This window comes from Petaurus breviceps, unplaced genomic scaffold (genome assembly GCF_028583685.1).
Source record: "Petaurus breviceps papuanus isolate PSGF00001 unplaced genomic scaffold, PetGlider_PUasm1.0 226, whole genome shotgun sequence".
NCBI lineage: Eukaryota > Metazoa > Chordata > Mammalia > Diprotodontia > Petauridae > Petaurus > Petaurus breviceps.
The window spans coordinates 8,728,357-8,753,859 of NW_027185890.1; the positions used below are offsets into that span (position 1 = coordinate 8,728,357).

General features: G+C 37.8%; 1 protein-coding gene across 4 annotated transcripts in view; it reads left to right on the top strand.

The window, feature by feature from the left end:
- Positions 1 to 1,831: 1,831 nt before the first annotated feature.
- Positions 1,832 to 25,503, top strand: part of PAIP1 (poly(A) binding protein interacting protein 1) — a 42,811-nt gene continuing 19,139 nt past the window's right edge. Inside the window, exons 1-5 of one of the 4 annotated variants that reach the window (XM_069095317.1) lie at positions 1,832 to 1,978; positions 3,917 to 4,080; positions 8,679 to 8,870; positions 19,069 to 19,181; positions 21,417 to 21,528. In XM_069095317.1, the coding sequence (XP_068951418.1) occupies positions 3,982 to 4,080; positions 8,679 to 8,870; positions 19,069 to 19,181; positions 21,417 to 21,528 (516 nt within the window). In that variant the 5' untranslated portion in view covers positions 1,832 to 1,978; positions 3,917 to 3,981. Of the gene's footprint in view, positions 1,979 to 2,177; positions 2,369 to 2,906; positions 3,304 to 3,916; positions 4,081 to 8,678; positions 8,871 to 19,068; positions 19,182 to 21,416; positions 21,529 to 25,503 lie in introns of those variants that run through there. The other 3 variants (XM_069095316.1, XM_069095315.1, XM_069095313.1) reach the window with 3 other exon arrangements.

The following is a 25,503-nucleotide window of genomic DNA, read 5'->3' on the forward strand; positions in this document are numbered from 1 at the left end:
AATATGACAGTGTTTGGTGTACACAGAGATTCAGAGACATCTTATAATAACCCCATTGGCCTGTGACTCAGGTTGGGAATCTAGTCTAACCCTCTTATTTTATAGATGAGGGCACTAAGACCTAATGAAGTTAAAGTGACCCACTCAGTATCATACAGGTAATGAGTAACAGAGCTGGCAATCATAGAATCTCTGAGTTGGAAGGGACTTTAGTGGCCATCTTATCCAAATCCAATTTGAACAAGAATCCCCTTTACAATATACCAGCTTTTGCTTATAGACCTCCAATTTCCAACCCATTTTGTCTTCGCTTTTGTCCCCTTAAAGTTTCAGATTTTTTGTCCCTCTAAATGAATTTTATTATTTTTGAATAACTATATAAAGTGCTGCCATGGTAATTTGATTGGTATAGTACCAAACTGATAAATTTATGTAGTCCAGCCATTTTTATCATATTGGTACATCTGAACCATTAGCATAGAATATTCCTTCAACTATTTTTCATTTCCTTAAAGTGTTTTAAATTATATTTCTGTTTTGATTTTCCTTTCTATTATTTTCTCCTGGATTTTTTTATTGCTATGTAGAAATGCCAATATCATTTTAAAACAATGCCAAATAATAGTAGGAAGCAAAGATACCCTTATTTGTTTTTCCTGAGAAAGCTTCTAATGTTTTCCCATTTGATGCTTTTTTGTTTTTGTTTTCTTTAATTTACAAAGACAAGTAGGAGTGTTGTTGCAAGGTGGTTTATAAAGGTCTTTTCCACAAGCGCCAGTCATTACATGACCGAGAATGCTTGAGGGACAGGCCTTTAACCTCTTGTAATTATTCCTCTAAGCACAGTGGCTGTTTGCCCTTAAAACACAAGGCCTACCCACAAAGGTAGTGATAAAAATGTAAGCAGTTGAGCAACAAGGGGAATAAAAATCACATCTCATTTCTCTCACCTTACCTATAGTAGTTTCACATCTGTTCATGCACCTCAGTGCTTTGGCACCCACAATATAGTGCATGTAAATAAGGTGACACAAATGAATGGTTAAGAAGTTAGGCACTTCTTTGAAAGGTCTATTTCGAGAATATAAGGTATGTCCTCCAAAAAAAACGATGGGCACTAATCTGTATTTCTATGGCAGTGCCCTTCAATTCATCTCATGCCTTTGGTGGCTGCAGTGGTGGGCCGGGAAAGGACAGGCTGACGTCCTGCCGACCCGGCGGGATTCAGAATATCCTGGTTTTTTTTTTAGAGAAGGCCCGGGTCCTGCAGGGCACTGGCCCGGTTTCTTTTCTAGAACAGACCGAGGTCTTTCTGGCCCGGCAGGATTCAGAATAGTTCCTGCTTCTTTTGTAGAAGGGGCCGAGGCATTTCTGGCTCGGCGGGATCTAGGATAGTTTCTGTTTCGTTTCTAGCAGTGGCTAAGGTTCTGTTGGCCCTGCAAGGTTCAATAGTTCCATTCCTTTCCTAGAAGAGGAGGAGGGCCTTTCTGGATCGGCAGATTCTATCTAGACTAGCTTCTTTTCTAGCAGAGGCCGAAGTCCTGCTGGATTCAGAATACTTTTTCTCTTACAGAAGCAGTGCTCACTCAATTATCTGCCCAGCGTTTCCCTCTGGGTACAGTGGATAGTGCACTAGCCTTGGGGTCTGGGGTTCAGCTGGGGGGCTTTGCCACTGGTATGACCTTGGATAAGTCGCCTCTGAGTACGCCAGTTTCCTCTTCTATCTCCAGAGGTGTATGCACGACGTGATTCTTAAAGTGTCTTCCGGCTTAAGATTTTTTTTTTTTTTAAGCAATCGGGGTTAAGTAACTTGCTCAGGGTTACACGGCCAGTTATTTCTGGGTGTGGTGCTAAGTGTCTGATCCCGAGATTTGATCTCCAGCTCATCCCAACACTGGAGCGGGTACTCCTTACTCGCTGAGCCACCTGGCCGCCCCTCCGGCTTAAGATTTTAATACTCTCTTCCCCCTCATACCCAGTGAGAACTGAGTATTATCTTATTTAAACTAAATTGATCTTTTTACTTTTTAAATGGGCAGAACGGGAGGAGTGGGGGGTGGCGGAATGAGCCCGGGTCCCTTGCCCCAGCTCCCCAGCTCGCCAGTCCTTCTGCATGGCAGCTTCCGGCGGGCGAGGGCTGGGGGGAGGGGGCAACGGGAGCGCGGTCGGGCCTGCCGACAGGGCCGAGTGCCAGCCTGCGGGGCGCGGGGCGCGCACCCAAATGACCCCGGCGGTGGCGCGGAGTGAACAGGTCCCCCCTCCTTCCTCACAACCGTGGCTTCGACCCGGGTCTGTCAGGAGAGCGAGGCTCCGCCGCGCCTCGTCCGCTGAGGGGGCTCAGCCCTGAGGGAGCCACGGTCTGGACCGGGTGAGGTGACGCCTTTTCTCCTCAGTCCTCCTCCCCACTCCCATCCCTCGCGGTCTGGAGCCTGCCGACCGCCGCCGCCCCGAGGAAATCCCTGCCCAGGTCCCCGGGGAGGCCCCGATGACTCCCGGGCGCGGCCTCGGGCTGAGGTCAGCTGGCCCCTGGAGGGGGTGGGGTAGGGACACGGCCTGGGCCCGGCCGGGGGCGTTGCCTCGGGCGGTGAGGATGGGGGTCCAGCGAGGGGGGGCGGGGCCGGGTCATCCCGAGTGTAAAAGCCTTCCCGCGGAGGGGGAGCCCGGGGCGGCGCGGGCCCTCGCGGAGGCGTTCCTGGGCTCCGGGACTGCTGTGGCCGCGTGTCTAGCCCTCACCCCCCACCCCCCTCCCCCCTCCCTCACTGGAGGACTCCTTGAGTAGCTGCCCGGGCCACGGGCAGGAGGCGGAGCCGGAGGGGAGAAGAAGCCTGGGGCTGCGGGGCCGGGGTCCCTGCAGGCCTGGCCCTCTCCCCGCCCCCTACTCTTCCCTTCCTCCATGAGGCCCGAGCGGGGCGGGGCGGAGCCGCGCGGGGGGCGGGCCGTAGCGAGAACGCAGCTCCGCAGCCTCGGCTCCCTCCCGAAGCGGCGGCGGCGGCGGCGGCAGCAGCAGCAGCAGCCGGAGGAGGAGCATGTCGGACGGTTTTGACCGGGCCCCAGGTGCTGGTCGGGGCCAGGGCCGGGGCCGGGGCCGAGGAGGCGGAGGGGGCGGGCCCGAGGGCGTCGGTTTTCGCAACGGAGGCGACGGCGGCGGCAGCAGCGGGTCCGCGGATCCAGGCGAGCGGCCGGGGCCGCAGCAGCCCCCGCCCCCCGAGCCGCTGAGGCCGCCCAAGACGTCCCCTCCGCCCGGGGCCCTGCCCGAACTCCCGGCCGCCCCCGACCGACCTCCCCCGGGCGTGCCTCCCGCAGGTACTCCGCGGCTGGGGGAAGTCTCGGCCCATGCTCTGCCCCTTCTCTTCTCTCTCTGTGCCCAGACCCGGAGACGTCGCTCCCCCTCCTCCGAGCGCCCCGGGACGGGGACGGGCTCCAGGCTCGGCGTGAAACCGCAGCCCGCCTCCTCCCCTCCCGCGCCCACCCGGGACCGGGCTTGTCGTTGACTTTTTATGGTTTGAGTTATTGAGGGGGGTGCGGGGAGGGACGGGGGAAGGCCGGCGGGGCTCCTGTGTGCCGGGGCAGGGCCAGCTTCGGGCCTCCGAGTGCTGAAACTGTGAGGGCAGGAAAAAAGCCAGCCCCCCTTATTTGGAAGAGTGCCGGGACTGAACCCCCCCCCCTTGATCCCAGCACCACCCCCCTCCATGTCCTCAACATTCCCTTTGGGCTGCGGGGCTGCACACTACTGTTAAAGCTACTCTGACACGTGCAGCTTCTCTCCAGGGTTTTCACTTCTTCCTTAGAAATGGCCATACTTTTTGTTGTTCTATTTTAACTTATAAAAAGGAAGCCTCCTTCCGAGGGCTTTTCTGTTGTAAGCAGTATCACAAAGGAACTTACAGAGTTAACATCTTTCTATGTTCTTTCTTAGAACATCCGAAGCCTACCAGAGCTCCACCTAGTTGGAAGGATAAAATCTCCTCGCGTGCTTCAGCCATGGCTAAACCCCAGGTGGTTGTAGCACCTGTGTTAATCTCGAAGTTATCCGTGAATGCCCCAGAATTTTATCCGTCAGGTTACACTTCTAACTATTCAGTAAGTATCGGCTTTTTTTGGTTGTTATCCTTTGCTTTGTGATAGTTACTAACTTTTCACACGTATCCTCATCATCTTTATGCATGTGAAGGACGTGCTATTACATATGCTTGGACTTTACCTATAAAGGAGATCATGATTTTTTTGGTTATTTATGGTATGTAAAATGTTTTTGGGTTGAATTTATAGGGGTAGTTTAAGTGCACACCTGCTTGGAGGTTTTAGAGATGACTTTAACTGTGTTATATTTCAGAAGAAATGAACCTGGAGAGGTTTTAGAAAAAGGGAAGGGAAAAAAAGAAGGGAAGTGGAAAATCAATATTTTATTTGGTCTCTGTTGATAATTGTGCAATATAATAATGCAAAAATTAAGTGTTTTTAGTGCTAGAACTCTTACTGTATGCAAAAATTATGTGGCATATTTTGGTTAGTTTAGTGATCTTTAATTGACTATTTGACTAACAAAAATTGATTTGAAAATCATCAAAGTGATTAGGTACCCTCAAATTGGTGCATTTTCAATTAAGTATAAACACATTCCAATAGAACACCTTTTAGTAACATATAAAATATGTTTTAAAATGCATATGTGGAAAAAATGCTGTCCTTGAGTTTTATCTTTCCCTTTTGATTCATTTTTTTGTATCAAGATTACAAAAATAAAGCTGTAATCTTCTAGGAATTATAAAGTAAACAAAGGCATCACAGTACCAGAAACACTACTGACAGTTTATGAAAATAAATTTAGAGTCTCTTAATGAAAAAGATTTTAAAGAGAAATTAGAAGAAAGGTAATGGCTTAAAGAATAAAGTTGATCCCAGCTTCTGGCCATTTCACTTAGTAACTATATGACTTTGAGTAAGTCCTTTAAGTTCTCAGAGATTCTGTCTCCACATCTGTAAAACGTAATATTTATCTTAAAGCATTGTGAGGAAAGCAATTCTGAAATCTCAGAAGTTCTATATAAAGCACAAATTGTGATTATCGTTCCTTCTTAGGTTATAGTTATAGAAATAAAGAGGATTAAGCTTGATGGTTCAGAAAAATTTAGATATGTTGAAGACACCTTGAGAAAAGATGAGGTGGAAAGGGAAGAAATGTGGGGAGACAAAAAGAACACAAGCTGATCTATCCTAGAGGATTTGAAAGTGGAAGGTGGTGTCTGTATAAGTATAGCATAGGTGAGAGTAGACACATAAGACTTCTTAGAAATTATTTGTGGAACAAAATACAAAAGGAAATTTTTGAAAGGCTGTAGTCATTCCTAATGAGGGAAAATGTGGTGGAGTTCTCTAAAAGTTCAGTTTCTTTCCCATGATGTTTATTTCACATTCACAATTTAACAGAGAAATAGCATTGAGTAGTGGCAATAGAGCTGAACTAGAAGCCAGAAAGACCTGGGTTCAAGTTCTGCCTTTGGCAGATACTGCCTGTGACCTTGGATAAGTCACTTAACTTCTCAGTGCTCTAGGCTAGTAGTGTCAAATTCAAGTAGAACCACAAATTAATTAATCTATATTGTTAAACATTTCCCAATTACATTTTAATCTGGTTTAGGCCTTGAGTTTTGACACCACTGCTCTAGACATCTCTGTAAGATTGTAAGTTGCAGAGAAGATGCTGGTCTGTGTTGATAGAGTGAATTTGTTTTTAGTATGCACTAACTAGTCCTGCTACCCTGATATGCTTGGTGCATAGCACAGATGACTCCCAAGTCAAGGCACTGCTCAGTTTGCCAGGCCATGGCTAGCTCTGAGATATGTGAAGTTTTTGATACAGTAGAAATGAATTTTGGGTTAAAAACTACATTTAGAGCAGGTCTCATCCTCAGTTACATTTGACTTAAAGCGTTGGTCAGTCTCTTCCAGTTCCTAGAATTAATACCTGTTAGAGCTGTAAATTAGTTTTGGGATCATCTAGTCTAACCTTCTTTTTACAGATGACAAAACTGAGATCCTGGGAGTTCAAGTTATTTCCTCAAGAATCTAGGCTTCTCCTGCAATGATTTTTTTTTGGAGGGGGAAGGGTCATTCTTTTTACTTACTAATTCACTCTTACTCCCACCACAGCCCTGTTACTTGCACAAGAATCCAGACTTCTCCTATAATCTGATTTTTTGGGACGGCAGGGTCATATTTTTACTTGTTAATTCATTATTTCCACCAGTCTTTATGGTCTCTGAAGGAGGAAAAAAAGTCCTCTCTTGTAATAATATCAAAGCCTCAACTTCAAGCAGTAACTAGTTTCCTTTAGCTTAGTCTTAATCTGCTTTATTTTCATTACAGAAATTCTCCCACTTAGCTGATTTTTTGGTACCAAGTATGGACCTGAGTGCTCTTAGAACCTTTTCAAACTTTCAGGAAGCCAGTGCAGGCAACCTATGTTCTTCATCCTTTCAAACCAGATGTTTCTTTACACTAATGAAACCATACGCCTTTCCCCACCCTGAAATTATGTTTGGGAGTCAGTATATCCAGGCACTCGTTGCCATTTTTTTCACCATTAGTCTTGACACTACTGTAAACATGAATTTGGAAAGGGTTTTTGTATTTTTGCTATGTCTGATCAGTTGATAGTAAATTGTAGATCTCATTGTTTCTTCTTTTAAAGTTGTTTAATTTGTGAATTAAATATATCTGGAATTTGGATTACTTACCTACCAATTTTATTACTTTGTTTTGAAATAAGATTTAACAAGGAGGTGGAATATTGACAAATTATACAGAGGAGACCTTGTAATAGATAATCATGTATTTATGAGTGGGAACCTTAACATGAGTAAAGACTTCAAAAAAAATTTTCAATGAGTATTTTTAAAAGGTAGTTTTTCCCTCCTACTCCTCCCCTCCATTGAGGAATTTTTTTTAATCCCTTAATTTCATAGCTTCATAATTAGGCCAAACACATTCCCACATTACAATGTCTGAAAATTTCTCTCTCTTTCTGTATTTAAATATCATTACCCCTTTTTCAGGAGGTAAGTGATTTGTTTGATCTTCATTCTTTTGGTATTATGATATATCAATTCATTGATCAAAGTTATAGCATCTTTGAAAATTGGCTTTTCTCTGTAATGTTATTCTTGTTATTTAAATTGTTTTCCTATTTTCACTTTGCTCTGCATCATTTTGTAAAGGACTTCCTATTATCAGAAGTCATCCACTTAAAATTACATTGCATTAGTATATCATAGTTTGTTTGGCAATTCCCCTAATAAGATAACCCTTTAGTTTCCAGGTTTTGACTTCCATAAAAAAAGCTGCTATAATTTTTTTTTCATATAGAACCTTTTCTGCTTTAATTTCTGTGAAGTATAGGCCTAGTAGTAATAGAGCTGGGTCAGAGTATGCTCAGTTTGGTAGATTTCTGGACCTAGTTCCAAATTGTTTTTCAGATTGGCTGGACTGTTACATAGACAGTAAAGTGCACTAGTATACATCTCCTTTGACATTTGCTAGCTTTTCTGGTGTGATGGGGTGAGATGGAACTTCAGAGTTGCTTTTTATTTGTATTTCTCTAATTACTAGTGATTTAAAGTATTTCTATATAACTTTGATAGCTTGAATTTCTTTAAAAGCTATGCATTTATAGCCTTTTACCATTTATCTCTAGGGGAAGTGACGCTTTGTCATGCAAATTTGAATCACATCTTTATGTATATCTTAAAAGTGAAACTTTTATCAGAGAAACATGTTGCAAGAGTTTGTTTTCCCAGTTAGGTTTCTCTTCTAATTTTTGCTAAATGGGGATTCTGAAAAAACTTAAATTTTGTATAATGAAGTTTATCCATTTTATCTTGTATAATCCTGTCACTTATTCAGTTCATGAACTTTTTCTCATCCATAGATCTAAGGAAATAATTTATTTGCTCCTCTAATATATTTGATGTGACTTTTAATATCTATGTCATGTATCCATTTGGCGCTTATCTTGGTACAGTATATGGTTTGAAATATTGGTCTGAAGCTAATTTCTGCCAGATTGTTATTCAGTTTTTCCAACATTTTTTGTCATATAGTGAATCCTTTGAAAAAACTACCTGAAAATTGTTCAAAATTAACAGTTTTAAAAGTAGATTTAATAAAGTTAGCCTTAATGGTGTACCTATTATCTGTCTTTGGTTCTTTAAAAGACCTTACTTTTTAATTTGTAATTAAATTAAAGACCTTACATTTTAGATCCAGATTTTATAACCTATGACTTTTACTGGATATAGCATTTTTCATAAGGTAATCTTAAAAGTAACTTTTTCACCCCCTCAAACAGCAGGTTTTTGAGTTCACTTTGAACTAAATTAATAAACACTAACCTTAGGGAAAGGGAACTTAAAATTGATAAGTTAGTAGTTCATTGTTAGCCTTTAGAGAGCTTCCCTAAAGTTATATAAAAACAATTTCATAGATTCTGATAGTTTGCATCTTGGTGGAGTAATTAGAGAGCTGGTATGGAATCCAGGAAGACCTGGGTTGAGGTTCTGCCTCAACATATACTGGCTGTGTTGGCAAAGTCAGATTCCTTAAGTGGCAGAGATTTGATTGGCAGAGGGATTACCTGAGATTTCCTTGTGACTTTTGTTATATGTGTGGTTATCTTATAGGATTCTTCCTATGAAGATGGATGTGATGGTTATCCCACTACTCTTGCAGAATTTGTACAGGAGTTTTTGAATCACCTTACAGAACAGCCAGGAAGTTTTGAAACTGAAATTGATCAATTTGCTGAGACTCTTAAAGGCTGGGTCACTACTGATGATGCTTTACAAGACCTTGTGGAACTCATCTACCAGCAGGTATGGTCTATATTTTGATTTGATATCTTTTAAGTATAGCTTTGTTGGAGTCCAGAGGAAATAGGTAATGTCCAGTGCTTGAGAGGCTTAACAGATAGCATATATTTATTTCACCTTTTTATGCTTATGGCTTTTCATTAAATTGCTTTGAACAGAGGACTCTTCCTACTTCCCTCCTTTTACCTATAGGATTTAGAAATAAATAATGTCACTTTACTTTTTTCCTTCTTTGGCTTAGATTATATAGCATTATCAAAATAGAAATGACAGAAAAAAAAGTTTAAATATGACAGTCTCTGACCTCATGAACCTTATAATCATTACTTTTTTCCTCCTCCTTTTTCTCCTATCCCCTTACTACACTCATGTCAGTGATAGGGACTTGAGTAAAAGCCATAGGGTAATTTTAAAATCCTACAAAATAGTTTTTAATGTAAAAATGTTGAGCTTACAATCAGTGTTCTTAATCTGCTTCAATAGTAAAGTGATATTTAGAAACTTTTCTGCATATTTAGTTGAATTAAATATGTAAGTCATTTAAAATTTTTTTTTTTCTGGAGCAGCCAGGTAATGAAGTAAGAGCACCGGCCCCAGAGTTGGGATGACCTGGGATCAAATCCAGGCTCAGACACTTAGCACCCACCCAGAAACACCTGGCCGTGTAACCTTGAGCAAGTTACTTAACCCCAATTGCTTTAAAAAAAAATTTTTTTTTTCCATTGGGCTTTGTGATGTAGTGGAACTATGCTGAATTTGGGGTGAGACAACCAAAATTAAAATACTGGCTTTCCAGTATACTTACTATGTGGTTTTGGGCTTATTGCTTAAGCTCTCTGGGCCTTCATTTCCTCATTTGTAAAATAAGGGAATTAGAATAGTTAAACTCTAAGTAAGGTCTCTTCCCATTCTAAACCTTCGATCCTCTACTCTCAGTGTTTTTCTATTTAGCCTCTAGTTTGTTAGGCAAGTAGGTATCAGCAGATAGATCACTGAACTTGAAGTCTGGAAGATTTAAGTTCAGTTCCCACCACTGACATATAACTAATTGTGTTATCCTATTCAAGCTATCTGCCTCAATTTCCCTGTCTATAAAATTGAGATAATCATAGTACCTATCTCACTGGTCTTTGGGAGATGCAAATAAGGTAACATAAATTACTTTGTAAGCCTTATAGTGCTATATAAATGCTAGCTCTTATGAAACTTCTAGGTTTTTTAAGATTATATAGTTTCGCTCAAAATGTTTTTGTTATGAATAGAAAACTTATATTTTATTTGTGTTTAGTATTTTTATACATATTGGCATAGGTCTTTCCATATCAGTGGAAAAAATATTTGATGGTTATTGGAGCTCAGTTTGGACTAATAGGAACAGAGACTAATAATAGTGATAATAATAATAAAATAATATAATAATATTAATAATAGGAACAGAGGACTAATAGGAACAGACTCAGTTTGGACTAATAGGAACAGAGTTTTGGATATGATTTTTACATAGGATTGTTAACTTCAGAGAGTTTGGCAGGCATAGCATTCACCCTTAATGAGCCAGGAATCTTGTAAATGGATGGTAGTTAGTCACAGGGAATTGGGTGAAAGAATAGAAGCTTCATAACATTCCATTATGACTACTGAAAAAATAACTTAGGCTTCAGAGCCTTTTAGTAAAGTGGATGCTCTTTGAACACAGCTTTGGAAGAAGATGACATTCTAATTAAAGCCATAATATTGTTCTTTCTCCATTGTTTTGTGTTTTTCTCTTCATCCTAACACTCAGGGGCTCCTCTCCAAGCTTATTAATTGAACACCATGAAACAAATTAGGGGGAAAAAAACACTCCCATGGCTTTTTTTTAGTTGCCAAAATTTTAGTTTCTACTTGGTGAAAAATGAGTCTTTTAAAAATGTTTTCTGGTGTGTTAACCTATTAGTATTTGTTTTCTTGCTAAGTGTTTTCAGGGACTCTGTCAAAGTCAACTTATAGTCCTAACTTCATTTCATAGAGATGGTATATAATGATAAAATCAGTGTCCTCCAAGATTATGAGAGATTATCAGATTTGTAGATTATTTGATTTTCTGCCCTTATCCTTTGCTTACTTTAAAAAATGTATTAAACTTTATTTTAAATTATCCAGTATTTCTTTTTCCTCTTCGATACCCAAGGGGAAAAAACCCTAAACTCTTTTTTTTTTTTTAAGCAATTGGGGTTAAGTAACTTGTTCAAGGTTACGAGGCCAGTTATTTCTGGGTGTGGTGCTAAGTATCTGAGCCTGGATTTGATCCCCAGGTCTTCCTGACACTGGAGCCAGTGCTCTTACTTGCTGTGTACCGGGCTGCCCCAAAACCCTAAACTCTTACAAGTAAGCAAAGAAAATCCCCATTTTAGCCCTGTCCAAAAATGTGTATCCAACTTCTCTGTAAAGAGGTGGGCATGACTTCTTACTTCAAATGGTAGACAACGAAAATATAAGTAATTAAAAGTCAGATTATTTACTTCTTCTAATTTATAGCAGCCCTAATAGAAGATATGATGGGGGAGATATTATACCTTCCAAATATTTTGGATTATTTGTGGGAGTTTTTTCCCCTATTAAGACCATTTAAGAGCGTATGGCAAATTAAGAGCAGAATTAGAAACACAGTACCAAAAAATTATTGTAATTTTTAAGCCACCAGGGAAAAATAGCCTTCATTCAACTAGTATTTTCTGAGTTCTGCGTTATTCTAGGGGCACTGTAAAAAATGAGCAAGCCATAATATTTGCCCTAAAGAATTTATCATCTACTAGGGAAGATAAGACCAATACACAAATTACTAGTACAAATCAAATGAGTGTAAAAATCATGCAAGAGATAAGAAGTGCTGTGTTAAGTCACATAAAACTATTGTCTAGAAAGACCATTTCCCCCTAGTTTTTAACTTTTTACAAATTAGCCTTAGGTTAGCTCTATTATAGGTGAAGCAACATTGCAAAAAAATCGTGGAGAAATTAAAAATAGGAATTTATTTAAAACTAGTAGAGGGAACAGAAAAAAACATTTACAAAGTGCCTACTATGTTCCAAGCTTTGAGTAAGTAGTCTTTTCCTTTTATTTATTTCTAATTAAAACTTTTTCTTTTTTTTTTTTTTTAAGATTTTGGTCTCCCCATCTTGCACATGCTGAAAGTACAATAGTCACATACTGTTGATCAGCACAGAAGCACAGACCTCATCTGTTTCTGATCTAAGCTGGTTCTCTCTTAAGCAGCCTGGTAGTCCTTCCCTGATTCTCACCTTATTGATATCATCTTTAATACAGACAAACCAGTGAGCTTTAGCCCTACTACAGCTCACTACTTTCCTATCTCAATGTATCTGCCAGCTTTAGCAGAGATTACAGATATGCATCTACATCCTCCTAATCCCCAACCTTGGAAGTGTCTTCACAAAATGATTCTAATATTACTTTTAAGTTTTAAATATGAAAAATTCTAATGAAATGGAGGAAAATTAGGCCAAGAAGCAAACAAAGCATGTTTATACTTCTGTAGCCTTAGAACTAAGAGAAACTATGGCAAGAATTTTTGGATCCCTTTTCCTGGATCACATTTGGATTTCCAGGTAGTGTGCCTCAGAAAGATTTGCATAGAGAAATGAATGCTTCTGATTTTTTAATCTCTGAAAGGATTGAAAATGGAGGAACAGTAAGACAATGAGTTAGAGGAATTGAAACTTACCTCCATGCTTCACCTCTTCTTTAGATAGTAGGTGGTGCTGATATCAAAGCCCTCATCAAAACCACGTGTGTAATCCTGGACAAGTCACTTAAACTCTAAGCCTCAATTTCCTCATCTGTAAAATGGGGATAATAGCACCTACTCTCCAGAGTTGTTCTGAGGATCAAATTAGACAATATAATCAAATTAGATAATATATGCAAAGTGCTGTGCAAAACCTTAAAGTAATATCTATAAATGCTGGTTTTTAGCTTTTATAAGATTATATGACTGTAGTGGGAGTTTTTCAGATCCTAGGGGCAGAATATTCTTATTATCTTGAGCTAGATCCATGAATATTTTCAAAAATTAAATTTAAGTTTTTATGTAGGAAAAGCATTTAAAATTTTTTAAGAGGAGCAGCACAAAAACTAGCCATGTGACCTTGGGCAAATCACTTAACCCCAATTGCCCTCCCCCCAAAAAATTTGTAAGAACATTCTGATGTAAAATATGCAGGCTCATGCTGAGAGAAATTTCTGAGGATGTCACTTGACTGCAGTGGAAGTTTTTATATACATAAACAAGTGATTTAAAGTAATAATTTATAATTATGAAGTGTTGTACAGTTTCTTTTTGTTTTGTTTGGAGGGGACAGGCAGGGCAGTTGGGGTTAAGTGACATGCCCAAGGTCACACAGCTAGTAAGTGTTAAGTGTCTGAGGCCGAATTTGAACTCAGGTCCTCCTGACTCCAGGGTCAGTGCTCTATTCAATGTGCCACCTAGCCACCCCAGTACAGTTTCTTTCCAAAAGTCCTGTGAGGTAGTTGTTCCAAGTGGTAGAATTCACATTTTTTAGATGGAGAAATAGGCTTGAAGACAGTGAATTTACTGCAGTCATGTAATGTTAGAGCTAGAACTAAAACCCACATCTCTGATACCAAATCCAGTGTGGTTTCTCTTGAAAAATACTCTCTCCTATTTATTTTTTTTTTATCACTTAGCACTACTAGTGAAAGAGGGAACATTTTTTCACTTCATAATCATAAAAACTTTAGGTGACCTAAATATGTAAGGAATTGGGAATTGGGGGTTGGGCGGCAGGGCTGGAGGAGATGATGTGCATCATGATGATATAGGAAGAGATATGGTTTGGGGTGATGTAAAGAATTCCTGATTTGTAGTCAGGATATGGGTTCAAATCTCAGGTTTCCTACTTAATAGCTACAATAGTGTTCTCAACTGCAAAATGAGAGAGTTAGACTAGATCAGGAGTTCTTAAACATTTTTTTTATGGGTCCACTTTTGTCAGTCTAGTGAAGCCTATGTACTTCTCAGAATGTTTTTAAATGAATAAAGGAAAATACATAGAATTAAAAAGGAAACAATTTATGTTGAAATACTTATTTGTTTTTTTAAGTTCATGGACCATAGGTTATGAATCCCTAGACTTACCGTGTTTCCCCGATAATAAGACACTGTCTTATTATTATTTTTTTTTTTGGACAGAAAAACACCAGAGGGCTTTTTTTCAGGGGAGGGCTTATTTTAATGAACATTGACAGCAATTTTAATAAACAGGTAAATGTGAACAAAAAAATGTACCTTTATTCAATAAGCAAATCACTGGGGAAGAACAGGATGACGCGCTCACTGCTGCAGCTCTGATTGGATGCAGCTCGGAGCGCGGCTTGCGTTTCAGGGGGGGAGGGGGACGGTGCATGCAGAGGGTACCGCAATGTAGCGTGTAGCGCAGGGGATCACCTTCGCTACAGTAGCAGTCTCAATAGGGCTTGTTTTCGGGGGAGGGCTTATTTTAGAGGAATCTTACACAGTAAGGGGAGGGCTTATTTTCGGGATAGGTCTTATTATCAGGGAAACACGGTAGATGATCTAAAGTCCCTCTTCCTACAATAAGATTCTGTCATGCTAAGTTAGAAAAGGCAACTTTCTTTTTTTGGAATAAATTTTTTTTTAAATTTTATTTATTTTTAGTTTACATCATTCATTTCCACAAGATTTTGAGTTACAAATTTTCTCCCTGTCTTTCCCCTACCCACCACCCCAAAACAGTGATCCCACTGTATACCCCCTCCCCCAGTCTGCTCTCTCTTATACCATCCCCCATCCCCCCTCTGACTTTCCAGTAGAGCAAGATGGATCTCCATACCCCAGTGCCTGTATATCTATTTCCCAGTTGCATATAAAAATAATAATATATTTTTTTAAACATTTGATTTTAAAACATTGGATTCCAGATTCTTTCCCTTCCTCCCTCGTCACCCCATCCTTACTGGGAAGACAAGCAGTTCAGTATAGGTTGTACATGTGCGACTAATGCAAAACAATAACATAGTAGATATATTGTAAAAGACTGACTATATTTCCCTCCCTCCTATCCCACCTCCCATTTGTTCTATTCTCTACTTTGACCTTGTCCGTTTTCAAAGTATGTGCTTCTAACTACCCTCCCCCCCAACCTGCCCTCCCTTCCATCATCCCCCCCCATCTCCTTCCCCCTTATTCTCCTTAGGGCAAGATACCCTATTTAGTGAGTATGTCATTCCCTCCCTAAGCCAAATTAAATGAGAATAAGGTTGACCCATTCCCTTTTGCCTTCCTATTCCTCCCCTCCATTGTAAACCATTTTCCCTTGCCTCTTCTATATGAGATAGTTTGCCCCATTCTGTCTCTCCCCATCTCTTCTCATTATATTCCTCTCTCACCTCTCAATTTCACCTTAAGTATCATCCCTTCCTATTCAATTGATAGGTATTCATATGACGATATACCCTCCTATATAGACATATGTACGTCATTACCACATCAACACTGAAGTTAACAACTGCCACAACTCTGGCAACCACATCAAAGAGAACCTTAGATTTAGGTTTGTAAAGCTATTGGAGAATCATGTATCCACTTAACGCACCCAAAAAATTATGACCATATGCCCTCCTATATAGACATATATGTATGTATACACACACATATACATACATTTGTATTTCCTTCAACTATCCTCATACTGAGAAAAGTTTCATATTACATGTTACAATTACTGTTTTTCCATGTAGGAATGTAAATAATTCAGCTTTGATAAGTTCCTTATGATTTCTTTTCCCTGTTTACCTTCTCATGCTTCTCTTGCTTCTTGTATCTGAATGTGAAATTTTCTGTTCAACTCTGTTTTTTTTTTCCAGCAAGAATGCTTGAAAATCCTCTATTCCATTTAATGACCATATTTTCCCCTGAAGCATTATACTCAGTTTTGCTGGGTAGGTGATTCTTGGTTTTAATCCCAGCTGAAAGGCCAACTTTCTAAATTAATAAACATTTATTGAGTGCTTAGTCTATTGCTGAGCTCTTAAATGACTTATGATTTGTTGATAACTATCAATAGAAAAACTCCAAAGAAAACCAGTCAGCTACAGAACAATGCACTGACCCCAGGTCAGTCCATAGAGTTTGGTGGTTATCTACCAGCTAGTGTACTCCAAACAAGAGAAAGAAGCTAATGGACCAGTTCTTTGAAGTGGTGAAGGTGGAAAAAAAAAGAAACAATCTTCAGTGGTGACCTAGTGTACAAAGTCATAAAACTAGAAAATCGCACCTATGGAGATACAACTTGGCAACATCAGGTTCCATAGTCACATCAATTGAAAACACAGTTCTTGTCTCCAAAGCCCTTGACACTGTAAAATGGTTCAATTTTAGAAACTCTTAGGATTTTTATCAGTGGAAGTGACAGCACAGTCTGCTTTGCCATTGCACCCTAAGGACCATTAGACCTTTCCATCTAAATTGCAGTTGAAACCTTATATATATATATATTATATCCCCCATTAGAATGTGAGCTCCTAGAGAGACTAACTTTTCTCTTTGTATTCCCAGCACTTGGGATGGTGCTTTTTACATGTCGTAGTCTTTATTAAAAGTTTAATTCATGAATTCATTCAGTCATAACATTGAAACATTAATGAGAAAGGTGCCTCATTGTGCCTTTTTGTTTTGTTTTTCCTTTAAAAAGTACTCTTTTTTAGTATTGAATTAGGACAGCTGGTATTAAGATATACTGATTGCAAACTGATTCCCTTCAAAGGGAACTGGTGCATAGTTTTATTGGTATTATGGTCTCTAATATTAGGTATTAGTAGGAGAGATACTGCCTTGAATACTGTAAAGCCACTCTGACAACTAGAAGGGGAGCTGTATGTGTAGCAAAAAATAGAATTGCCAATGATTCTCCAATAGCTTTGCAAAGCTAAATCTAGGGTTCGCTTTGATGAGGTTGCCATAGTTGTGGCAGTTGTTAACTTCAGTGCTGATGTGGTAATGAGTAAATAAATGAATAAAAAGGCATTTATTAAGTGCTTACTATGGACCAAGTACTGTGCTAACCACTAGGGATACAAATATTGTATCCCTAGTTTCTTTCAAACCCCAAGAGCAGAAACACACAGTTCAGACTCTTAATTGGAGAAAACAAGAGGACACTGCCCAACTTTACTTGACAGCAGGAAGAACTTGGGATTTACTAACAGCAGTAGCGAAATGGCTGCCTTAAGTAACTTTAATAGATTAATTTCTGAATCCAGTAGATAGGAAGGCAAACTCTTTTTCTTTTCTTTTTTTTTGGAGGGGCAATTGGTGTTAAGTGACTTGCCCAAGGTCACACGCCTAGTTTTTTTTTTGGTGTTAACTGGATTTGAACCCAAGTCCTTCTGACTCCAGGGACAGTGCTCTATTCACTGTGCCACCTAGCCTCCCCCACTCTTTTTCTTTACTAAAAGTTTAGCTGCTCCTAAATCTTGGTATTTTCTTATTTTATTTCAATTCCCATCTTATGCATCAACAAGAAATAATCTTTCTACTTAGCTATTTTTGTGTGTATTTATACATGACTCTTAATAGTTTCAAAGCAGAATTCCAAAGAATTGCAATAAATTACTGGTTTACATGGTTATCAGAATTAGCTTGTAGAGAAGACAATTTCTTCTTTACAAAAATGATACAATAGAATGACTTTATGATATTGGTTATTAGGAATTTGATTAACTTATTTGCATTAACCATTTTATATTGAGATTTTATTGTGCAATTTTTATCTGTTATTTGGAAATTGAAAAGTGAATTCACATATACATTTTCAGGAGCCTCACAATCCCAGGATTAGGCAGCTAGATCTAAAAAAATGTACATAAGTGAACTGTCAAGGGGCTGTTACAGTTTTTTCTACCTTCTGATCCAAAAAAAAATCTGAGTGATTGAAAGCAATGAAGGAATTATTTGCCTGCTTTAAGATAAACCATAAGGAAAAAAGCCAGGATTTCAGTCTTCTGTTAGGCCAAAGATGACAGATAGAAATTTAGAATGCACTCTCTCATTGGTCATTAAAACCAAGGACTGTGTTCTGAGCTAAATATGGAGTTAACTGTCCTAATGTGCTTTTCCTGATGTGAGCCTTCAGAACATGAGTTTAAAAAAGTTTTCCTGAAGGTGAAAATAACCCATCTGTTTATATAAAATCTGACCCATACAATTAAAGCACATTTTAAAACTTTAATAATTATGCATTACATTTGTATGTCTGATATGGTATACAACATATTGTGGTATTTTGTGGAACACTTATAAAAAGTATTTTAATGCAGATGAGGAAATTTGAGGTATTAAGCAGTTAAGGGAACTAAAATTTGGTAATGGAAACCAGGATTCCTATCCCAGGTCATTATGTTAGCTTATATAATGTTGCCATACAGAAAACACAACTTTCAACAATATATATATTTTCCTTTTAACATGGTAAGTTTTATCACATAGCATTAATTATGTAAGGCTTTTTATACATCTCAAGTGGGTGGAACATGTATTTATATTCTTTGGAATTTGAGTTCTTTGTTAGAAGATTTTTATAACTTAAAAATTCCTACTGATTTTTATATATAAATTATTATAAATTATAGTTTCCTGACCAGTATGAATATGGTTTCATTATATTTTCCTTTAGGCCTTCTGTAGCTCAGAACTTCCCTAACTCAAGCAATGCACCATCCTCATCCTCCCTCAGTAGAAGAGAATTACGGGCTTGTGCTTATCACACCTAACTGAAAAGGATTTTTTAAAAGATGTCGTTTCTGGCATCACTGTGGTGCTCTAATTGGCTTAAACTTAGTGGATTTTGAATGTACTGCTTTATTGAGTATTTACACATTTTTTAACAGGCAGTTTTAAAATTGATTTAAAGCTTGTTTTTCTTCTTGAATATATATTAAGTGAGCATGGGGGAAGGCTGTTTTCTTACTCCAAACAGAAGCAGTTGGAGATTTGTCTGCTTTTTAATATAATATAGCCAGTTCTTTAGGCTGAAATTCATCAATTTTTTTATGTGCATTTACTCCTGAATATTTGTTGCCGTTAAGAATTTTTTGAAAATATTAATTTACATATTTGACTGTTTCATGTAAAAATTATTGTATTCCCATTTTCTATTAAAAGGCCACAACTGTACCACACTTCTCTTACATGGGAGCAAGACTGTGTAATTATTTATCTCATCATCTAACCATTAGTCCACAAAGTGGAAATTTCCGGCAGTTACTACTTAAAAGGTAAGGGAAAATGTATGAAATACATGAAGTTCTTCTTCCATGCCTCATTTTCAGCTTAAACTTTTAAATTACAAGCATTAAATCAGCCTTGGGATTACATACATTTTGTTTCCTACCTACCTATTGTAATGTTTACTTGTGATCTTTTTTTTCTTACTCTCTTGATGTACCCTGTGTTGCACTTTTTAAGGGGTGTATAAGACCAGATGACAGGGTGAAATTCTTGACCAGGACAAAAGCATAGCCCACCTAGACTATATGTACACAGTGTTGGGGTTAGTTATCCTGCCCCTGCTCCCTAATCTTCACAGACTACTCATCTTTTCTAAAAGAAAAATAAAATTAATTTTTTAAATGCCAAACTTTTTTATTTAAAATTTTTTCCCAGAAGTTCATTAATGTAAAGATATAGTTTAACTTTTAACACTACTGTACTTAAAATTACTTATAGCAAATTACAAACAAATTTTTATTAAATTTGATGTGCTGTCCAGTGTATTGAAGTCTGCAGGGGTAAGGGAAGAGAGCTATTTACACTGCAAATTTGAGAAACCATCTATTGAAAGAATCTCTTGACAGTAGGCTAATGGATTGAAAATAAAAGGTTGTCAGTTTGAATTTTTGCTTTGAAATTTTTACTTTTCAGATGTCATGAAGGTTAATGAATTAAAATTCCTTGGCTTTTAGATAAAACAGAATTCTCCTTTATACCCAAGTAAAACAAATTTAGGTATTTAAGTAGGAACATTTTAAGGGGTTTGAGCTTTTTTATTTGTGCACATGGGACTTCTCTCCACTAATGTTATATTCTGATGTCTCACTGTGCTATGGAGAAATCTGAACTTTCAGAGACTATGCTAGAAAAAGCACAAGCCCTTACAAATTTCAGAAGGTTTGAATATATATCTGGCAGTAAACTGTGCCTGGACTAAATATTTGTCATTTGGAAATCAGCTTATCTAAAATCAGAGGCTTGACACCAGATGGGCTGAAGGACATAATTTTTTGACTACAGCAACTCTTGAAGGATTGTCTACTAAATTGTAGAGAGGTTGTTCTGGAGAAAATGCTCACACAGTTGAAATCAAGGATCTTTACATCATTGAAGAAGATATATAGGAAGAGTTAGGAAAGATTTATGCTAAACCAATATATTCAACCTGTGGGGTTTTTAAACTTGAATAAGCTTTGAGGTTGCTAGTTGCCATGGGGAAGGTTGGCAGTCAAAGGAGTCAGCAAAGTACAGTGAAGGGCAAATTAATTATTAGATGAGTTTTCCAGTGTCTGTTGTGCCTTGGTGTGGACAACTTTCGTAAGTCCTTTCCTCAGCAATAGATTCAATTGGAGGACTTTTTCTCCCCTATAGTAATAACTATTTGAACCAGTTTTGGGGAAAAGAGGATGCTTTAAGCTTTAAATGTGCTGAGTCTGAAGTCCCAACAGAAGAATATTCTCCCTGGTCTCCCTTTCTCTAATCTCTTCTCCATTCCACTTTCCACACAGCTGCCAAATTGTTATTCCTAAAACATATGCTAAATCCACCCCACCTCCTGTTGCTTGTAGTGTAAGATATAAGGTCCTTAGCTTGCCTTTCATGATCTGGCTCCCATCTACCTTTCCTGCCTCTCCATTCCCAACAGACTGGCCTATTAGCTATTCCATTCATTTGGCATTAGATTTCCTGCCTCTGTGCTTTCCCATAAGTGGTCCTCCATGCTTTCATTGCACTTATTCCTCACATCTGTGTCATAGAGTCCCATTCTTTAAAGCACAACTCAGGTACCTTCTACATGACGATCTTTACCTAACCCCTGTACTTAATAGCACTTTGTATGTACTTAACTGTGTTTTTCCTCCTTCCACCTCCCCCAATAGAATTAAAGCAACTTGAGAACAGCAGTTGTTTCTGTCTCTGTATTCCTAGCACTTAGTACCTCATGTACATTAGAACTTCTGTGTGTTGAATTGAGTTTAAGTAGATAGGAGAATGCTATCTTTGCTGAATTGATTTGCTTTTTTTTAATGGATGTGTGTTTTATATATATATATATATATCTATCTATCTACACACATGTACACATCTACATGTGTATAAATGTATACACATACACATTTTTAAGGCCATTTTCCAATTCCTTTTGTAGTTGATTTTGTGAGAATGTAAATTTCAGAAGTTACTTTAAGGAAGCATTTTAATATCTTGAGAGTTTTTTAATCTGTGTGTGTATCTGTTAGATGTCGAACTGAGTATGAAAACAAAGATCAGGCTGCAAAAGGAGATGAAGCTACCAGAAAACGATTTCATTCCTTTGTGCTCTTCTTGGGTGAACTTTACCTTAACCTAGAGGTAAGAAAGCACAATTCTTATTGTTCTATCTTGAAAACTTTTAAATTATTGGTTAATTTTTGTATTAGTCATTTTATTTTTTTAAATAATTTAGGAGGCAAAATTTTCAAAAAGAATTTGGGATAATAGGCATAATTATTTCTCCAGTATTTTTAAAGGTTTAAAGTAACTGTAAAATTAATTTGTGTTGATTATGATTATTAGAGCAGATCGTTGTGTTTCCAGTGATGTACTCTAAGAGAGTGGAAGCTTTTTTATGTTAATGTTGCCTTGACAAAATAATTCATTGGTTAAAATTGCAACTAGTTGGACAATATTTGGAGTATGTAGTCTTTCAAAGTATTCCATTACAAAATATCTTAATGTTTCACCATGTCATATAGCAACCAAAATTGAATTGAAAGTCATTTTTATTAGACTTATTCACTGCTTCTCTTGCAGAGGGTTTTTGGATCAGTAACTATTATATCATGATCTGTTCATCTATATTGAATTGGGCAATTTCTGCTAACAAATATTACATGCTATTTGCCTGTCACTTTAAGCTTTTCACAATCAAACTCATATCCACCTCCCTGTATTTCATTAATTAGGCGATTTAAATTGTAGACTCAAGAACTTTGAACAATTTGTTTAACTTTCCTGGTCCTCGGTTATTTCCTTATCTGTAAAATGAAGGGATGGGACTAAATAGTTTCAAAGATCTCTGCTAGCTTCTAGTGGTAAATCTTACTATTCTGTGACGTGTTTTGTTACTTCACATTCATCACGAATTCAACATGAGAAACACAGTAACTCAATTAGAATGGTTCCTATAAGTCCTTCCTCCCAATATGTATTGATAGAGAACAGAATATGAAGTAAATTATAGACCATTCCCTTTCCCTCTGTTGCCCCATCCCTCATAAATCCTACCCAGTCCTTTAAGATTCAGTTTCCGCCCTACTTCTGTGAAGGTTTCTCTGCGTTACCCTAGAACATAAATAATCTCTCTTTTGAAATAGCATTAACAACTGTTGTTTATTTTGTATTGTATCCTATACATAGGCATATATCTTTGCTTCCTCATCTAGTTTGTTAATTATATGAAGAAATGGTCTTTGCCTTATTCTTTTCAACATTCCTTTACAATGGCTTATACTAATTAAGTGTTCAGTAAATATAGATTGATTGTTTTATCCCTCTGACATAATCTACTATGTGGATCATATCCATACAAATCCTTTTAGTTCCTAGTATTGGAGACTTGTATAAAGAAGGATAATAATGTTTGAAAACACTGATTAAACTCTGTAATATAAAGGTGATAAGTCCTATATGCCTAGGAGGTATTGTACTGATTCAATAATTCCTAGTCATTTAATTCTGGTCTACCTTTTGATTTGCAGTGGCAATAATAATTTGTGAAACACTATCCTAATCTTGTCCATTTCTAGTCTGTAAGCACTTAATTACTGATACTGCCCATTTTATATCTTTATTGATTTGTTAGAAAGTTCTTATTTCGGATTTACTGCTCTTTGGCTTAATAAGGAATAAATAAGTGATTTGTTACCGTGATTAAAACAGAAGATAGGCAGTAAGGTCTACCTACTCTTAAGGTAGGGGAAAATTAAAAATGTAAGACATTGTTCTTGAATTTATGGAGTTTAAAATCTGCAAGGGGAATTATACCAACACACTTAGCCATAGTTAATGTCATATCAATAAGTGCAGTAAGAGTTACAAAGCAAAGTACTAGGTAAAGTCTTCAGGGTAGGTGGATATTGACCAAGAAGATTAGACAATGACTCATGAAGAACAGAACAGAACTTTAATGCTAAATTGAACTTTAAAGAATGTGTAAGAATTCCATAGGAAAACATCAGGAGAGGATATTCCAGGCATAGAGAACAAGGTGAGCAAAGGCACTGGTGGAATTCTGTGTTTGGGAGGCAGAAAGTAGGTGTTGGGAGCAAAGGTAATAGGCAGTGTCTGGATGGGTGGAGGGGACAGATTAGGGAGGGCCCTGAGTACCAGGGAAAAGAGTTTTAACTTTTTTGGTTAGGCACTGTTTTTTAAGCAGAACAGTGACATGAATAGGTATATATGTGTACAAAATTGTTCTGGTGTCAGTTTTAAAGGTGGATTGGAGGAGAGTGTGGTCTTAGAATTGTAAAGAGGTCATCAGAATAGTTTGTGTGAGTACTTATAAAGGCCTTAAAAAAAATCTCCATTAAAATGGTAGGAGTGGAGTGGAGAAACTGATGTTAAGGTGTTGAGCTTGCATGAGCATGCAAGTATTTGATTACAATTTATGAAAAGCATGAGGGAGACAATGTCAAAGATACTGAAAGTGTTGGGTTATGTTATGCTTGGGGATACAATACTATGCATAGATAATAACTAATAGAGATTACTTTGTATAATAATAGCTAACATTTATATAACACTTCAAGGTTTGTAGAACTCTTTATATAATCTCATTTGATCCTAACAACCTTATGAGGTAGGTACTGTTATTATCTTTATAGATGAGGACCCAGGGTCATAAAGCTAAATCTGTGTCTGAAGTGGATTACATTATCTATGATGCCACATAGATACCTAGGGTTATAGAAGGTAATTTGAAGAGAACAACTAGAAGTGGGATGGGGAAAAAGCAAAGCCAACTTAAACTGACTGTGAAAGAAGAGTCAGAGATGAAGAGGGAATATATCATAAATAGGTGAGAGAGTAAATATGGCTTTGAGTTCGTATTCTTGAGTTTTGTGGGTTTTGCAGTAAGGTTGGACTTGAAGTCAAGAGATATTATCGGCTATATGCAAATGTTGGGTGAATATACTTTCAGGTAAATTAGATACACTGCTGAATTATAGATTCTGTTAAAAGTTACTCAGGTTTAAGGAATATCATTCAAAAATTATTTTTCCTATGAACATAAACATAAAACACTGTATACAAATAAAGCCAGATCTAAGTAACTGAAGTAATATTTATTTTTCATGGGTAGGTCAAACCAATATAATTTAAAAAAAGACAAGTTTACCTAACTAATCTATTTAATGCCATCCCAATTAAGTTACTAAAAATTATCTTAGCTAGAAAAAATAACAAAGTTTATTTGGAAAAACTAAAGATCAGGGACTTCAAAAGAACCAGGAAAAAAAAGATGTAAAAGAAGCAGATTCAGTAGTGTTAGACCTTAAACTATATTATAAGGTAGGAGTATTGTTGAAGTATAAAGTGGATAATTTTGATTAAATTAAAATTTTCTTGCATAAATAAAACCTTTGCAAACAAGAATAAAAGGAATGTAGAAAATTGGGAAAATGCTTTAGTAGTCAGTCTCTCAGATAGGATGTGATTGGGTTGGAATATTGCTGCATTTTAGGAAATGATTGATTTAGAAAAACATGGAAGGATTTGGATATATAAAGGAAGATGCTATCTGCCTTCAGAGAAACACATGACAAGTGTTAATAAGCATAGTATGATCTTAAATATATGTGTATGATTATATATATATATGTATACATATATATGTATCTGTGCTTAATTGTAGTCTTCTTTGGGTTAGGGTGAGGAATAGGAAAAATAAAAAGTGTACAGCAGAGAAAGGATGCAAAGAATAACTGGGCAGCTTTGAAAACAATGTGTAGGATTTACTATATAGGCTTTCTTGAAATGTAAATTAATTTATATTGAATCCTCATGTTCAGCTGTACATAGCTGTGTATATAGCAGTGTTTTTTTTCCTTCTCTAATTTTCTGTTGAAGTTTAAAATAAATTTACAGGGGTGGCTAAGTGGCGCAGTGAATAGAGCACTGGCCCTGGAGTCAGGATGACTTGAGTTCAGATCCAGTCTCAGACACTTAACACTTACTAGCCGTGTGACCTTGGGCAAGTCACTTAACTCCAATTGCCCTGGCTCCCCCCCCCCCCAAAAAAAAGCAAAAATAAATAAATTTACCAAGAAATTATTTTTATGATAA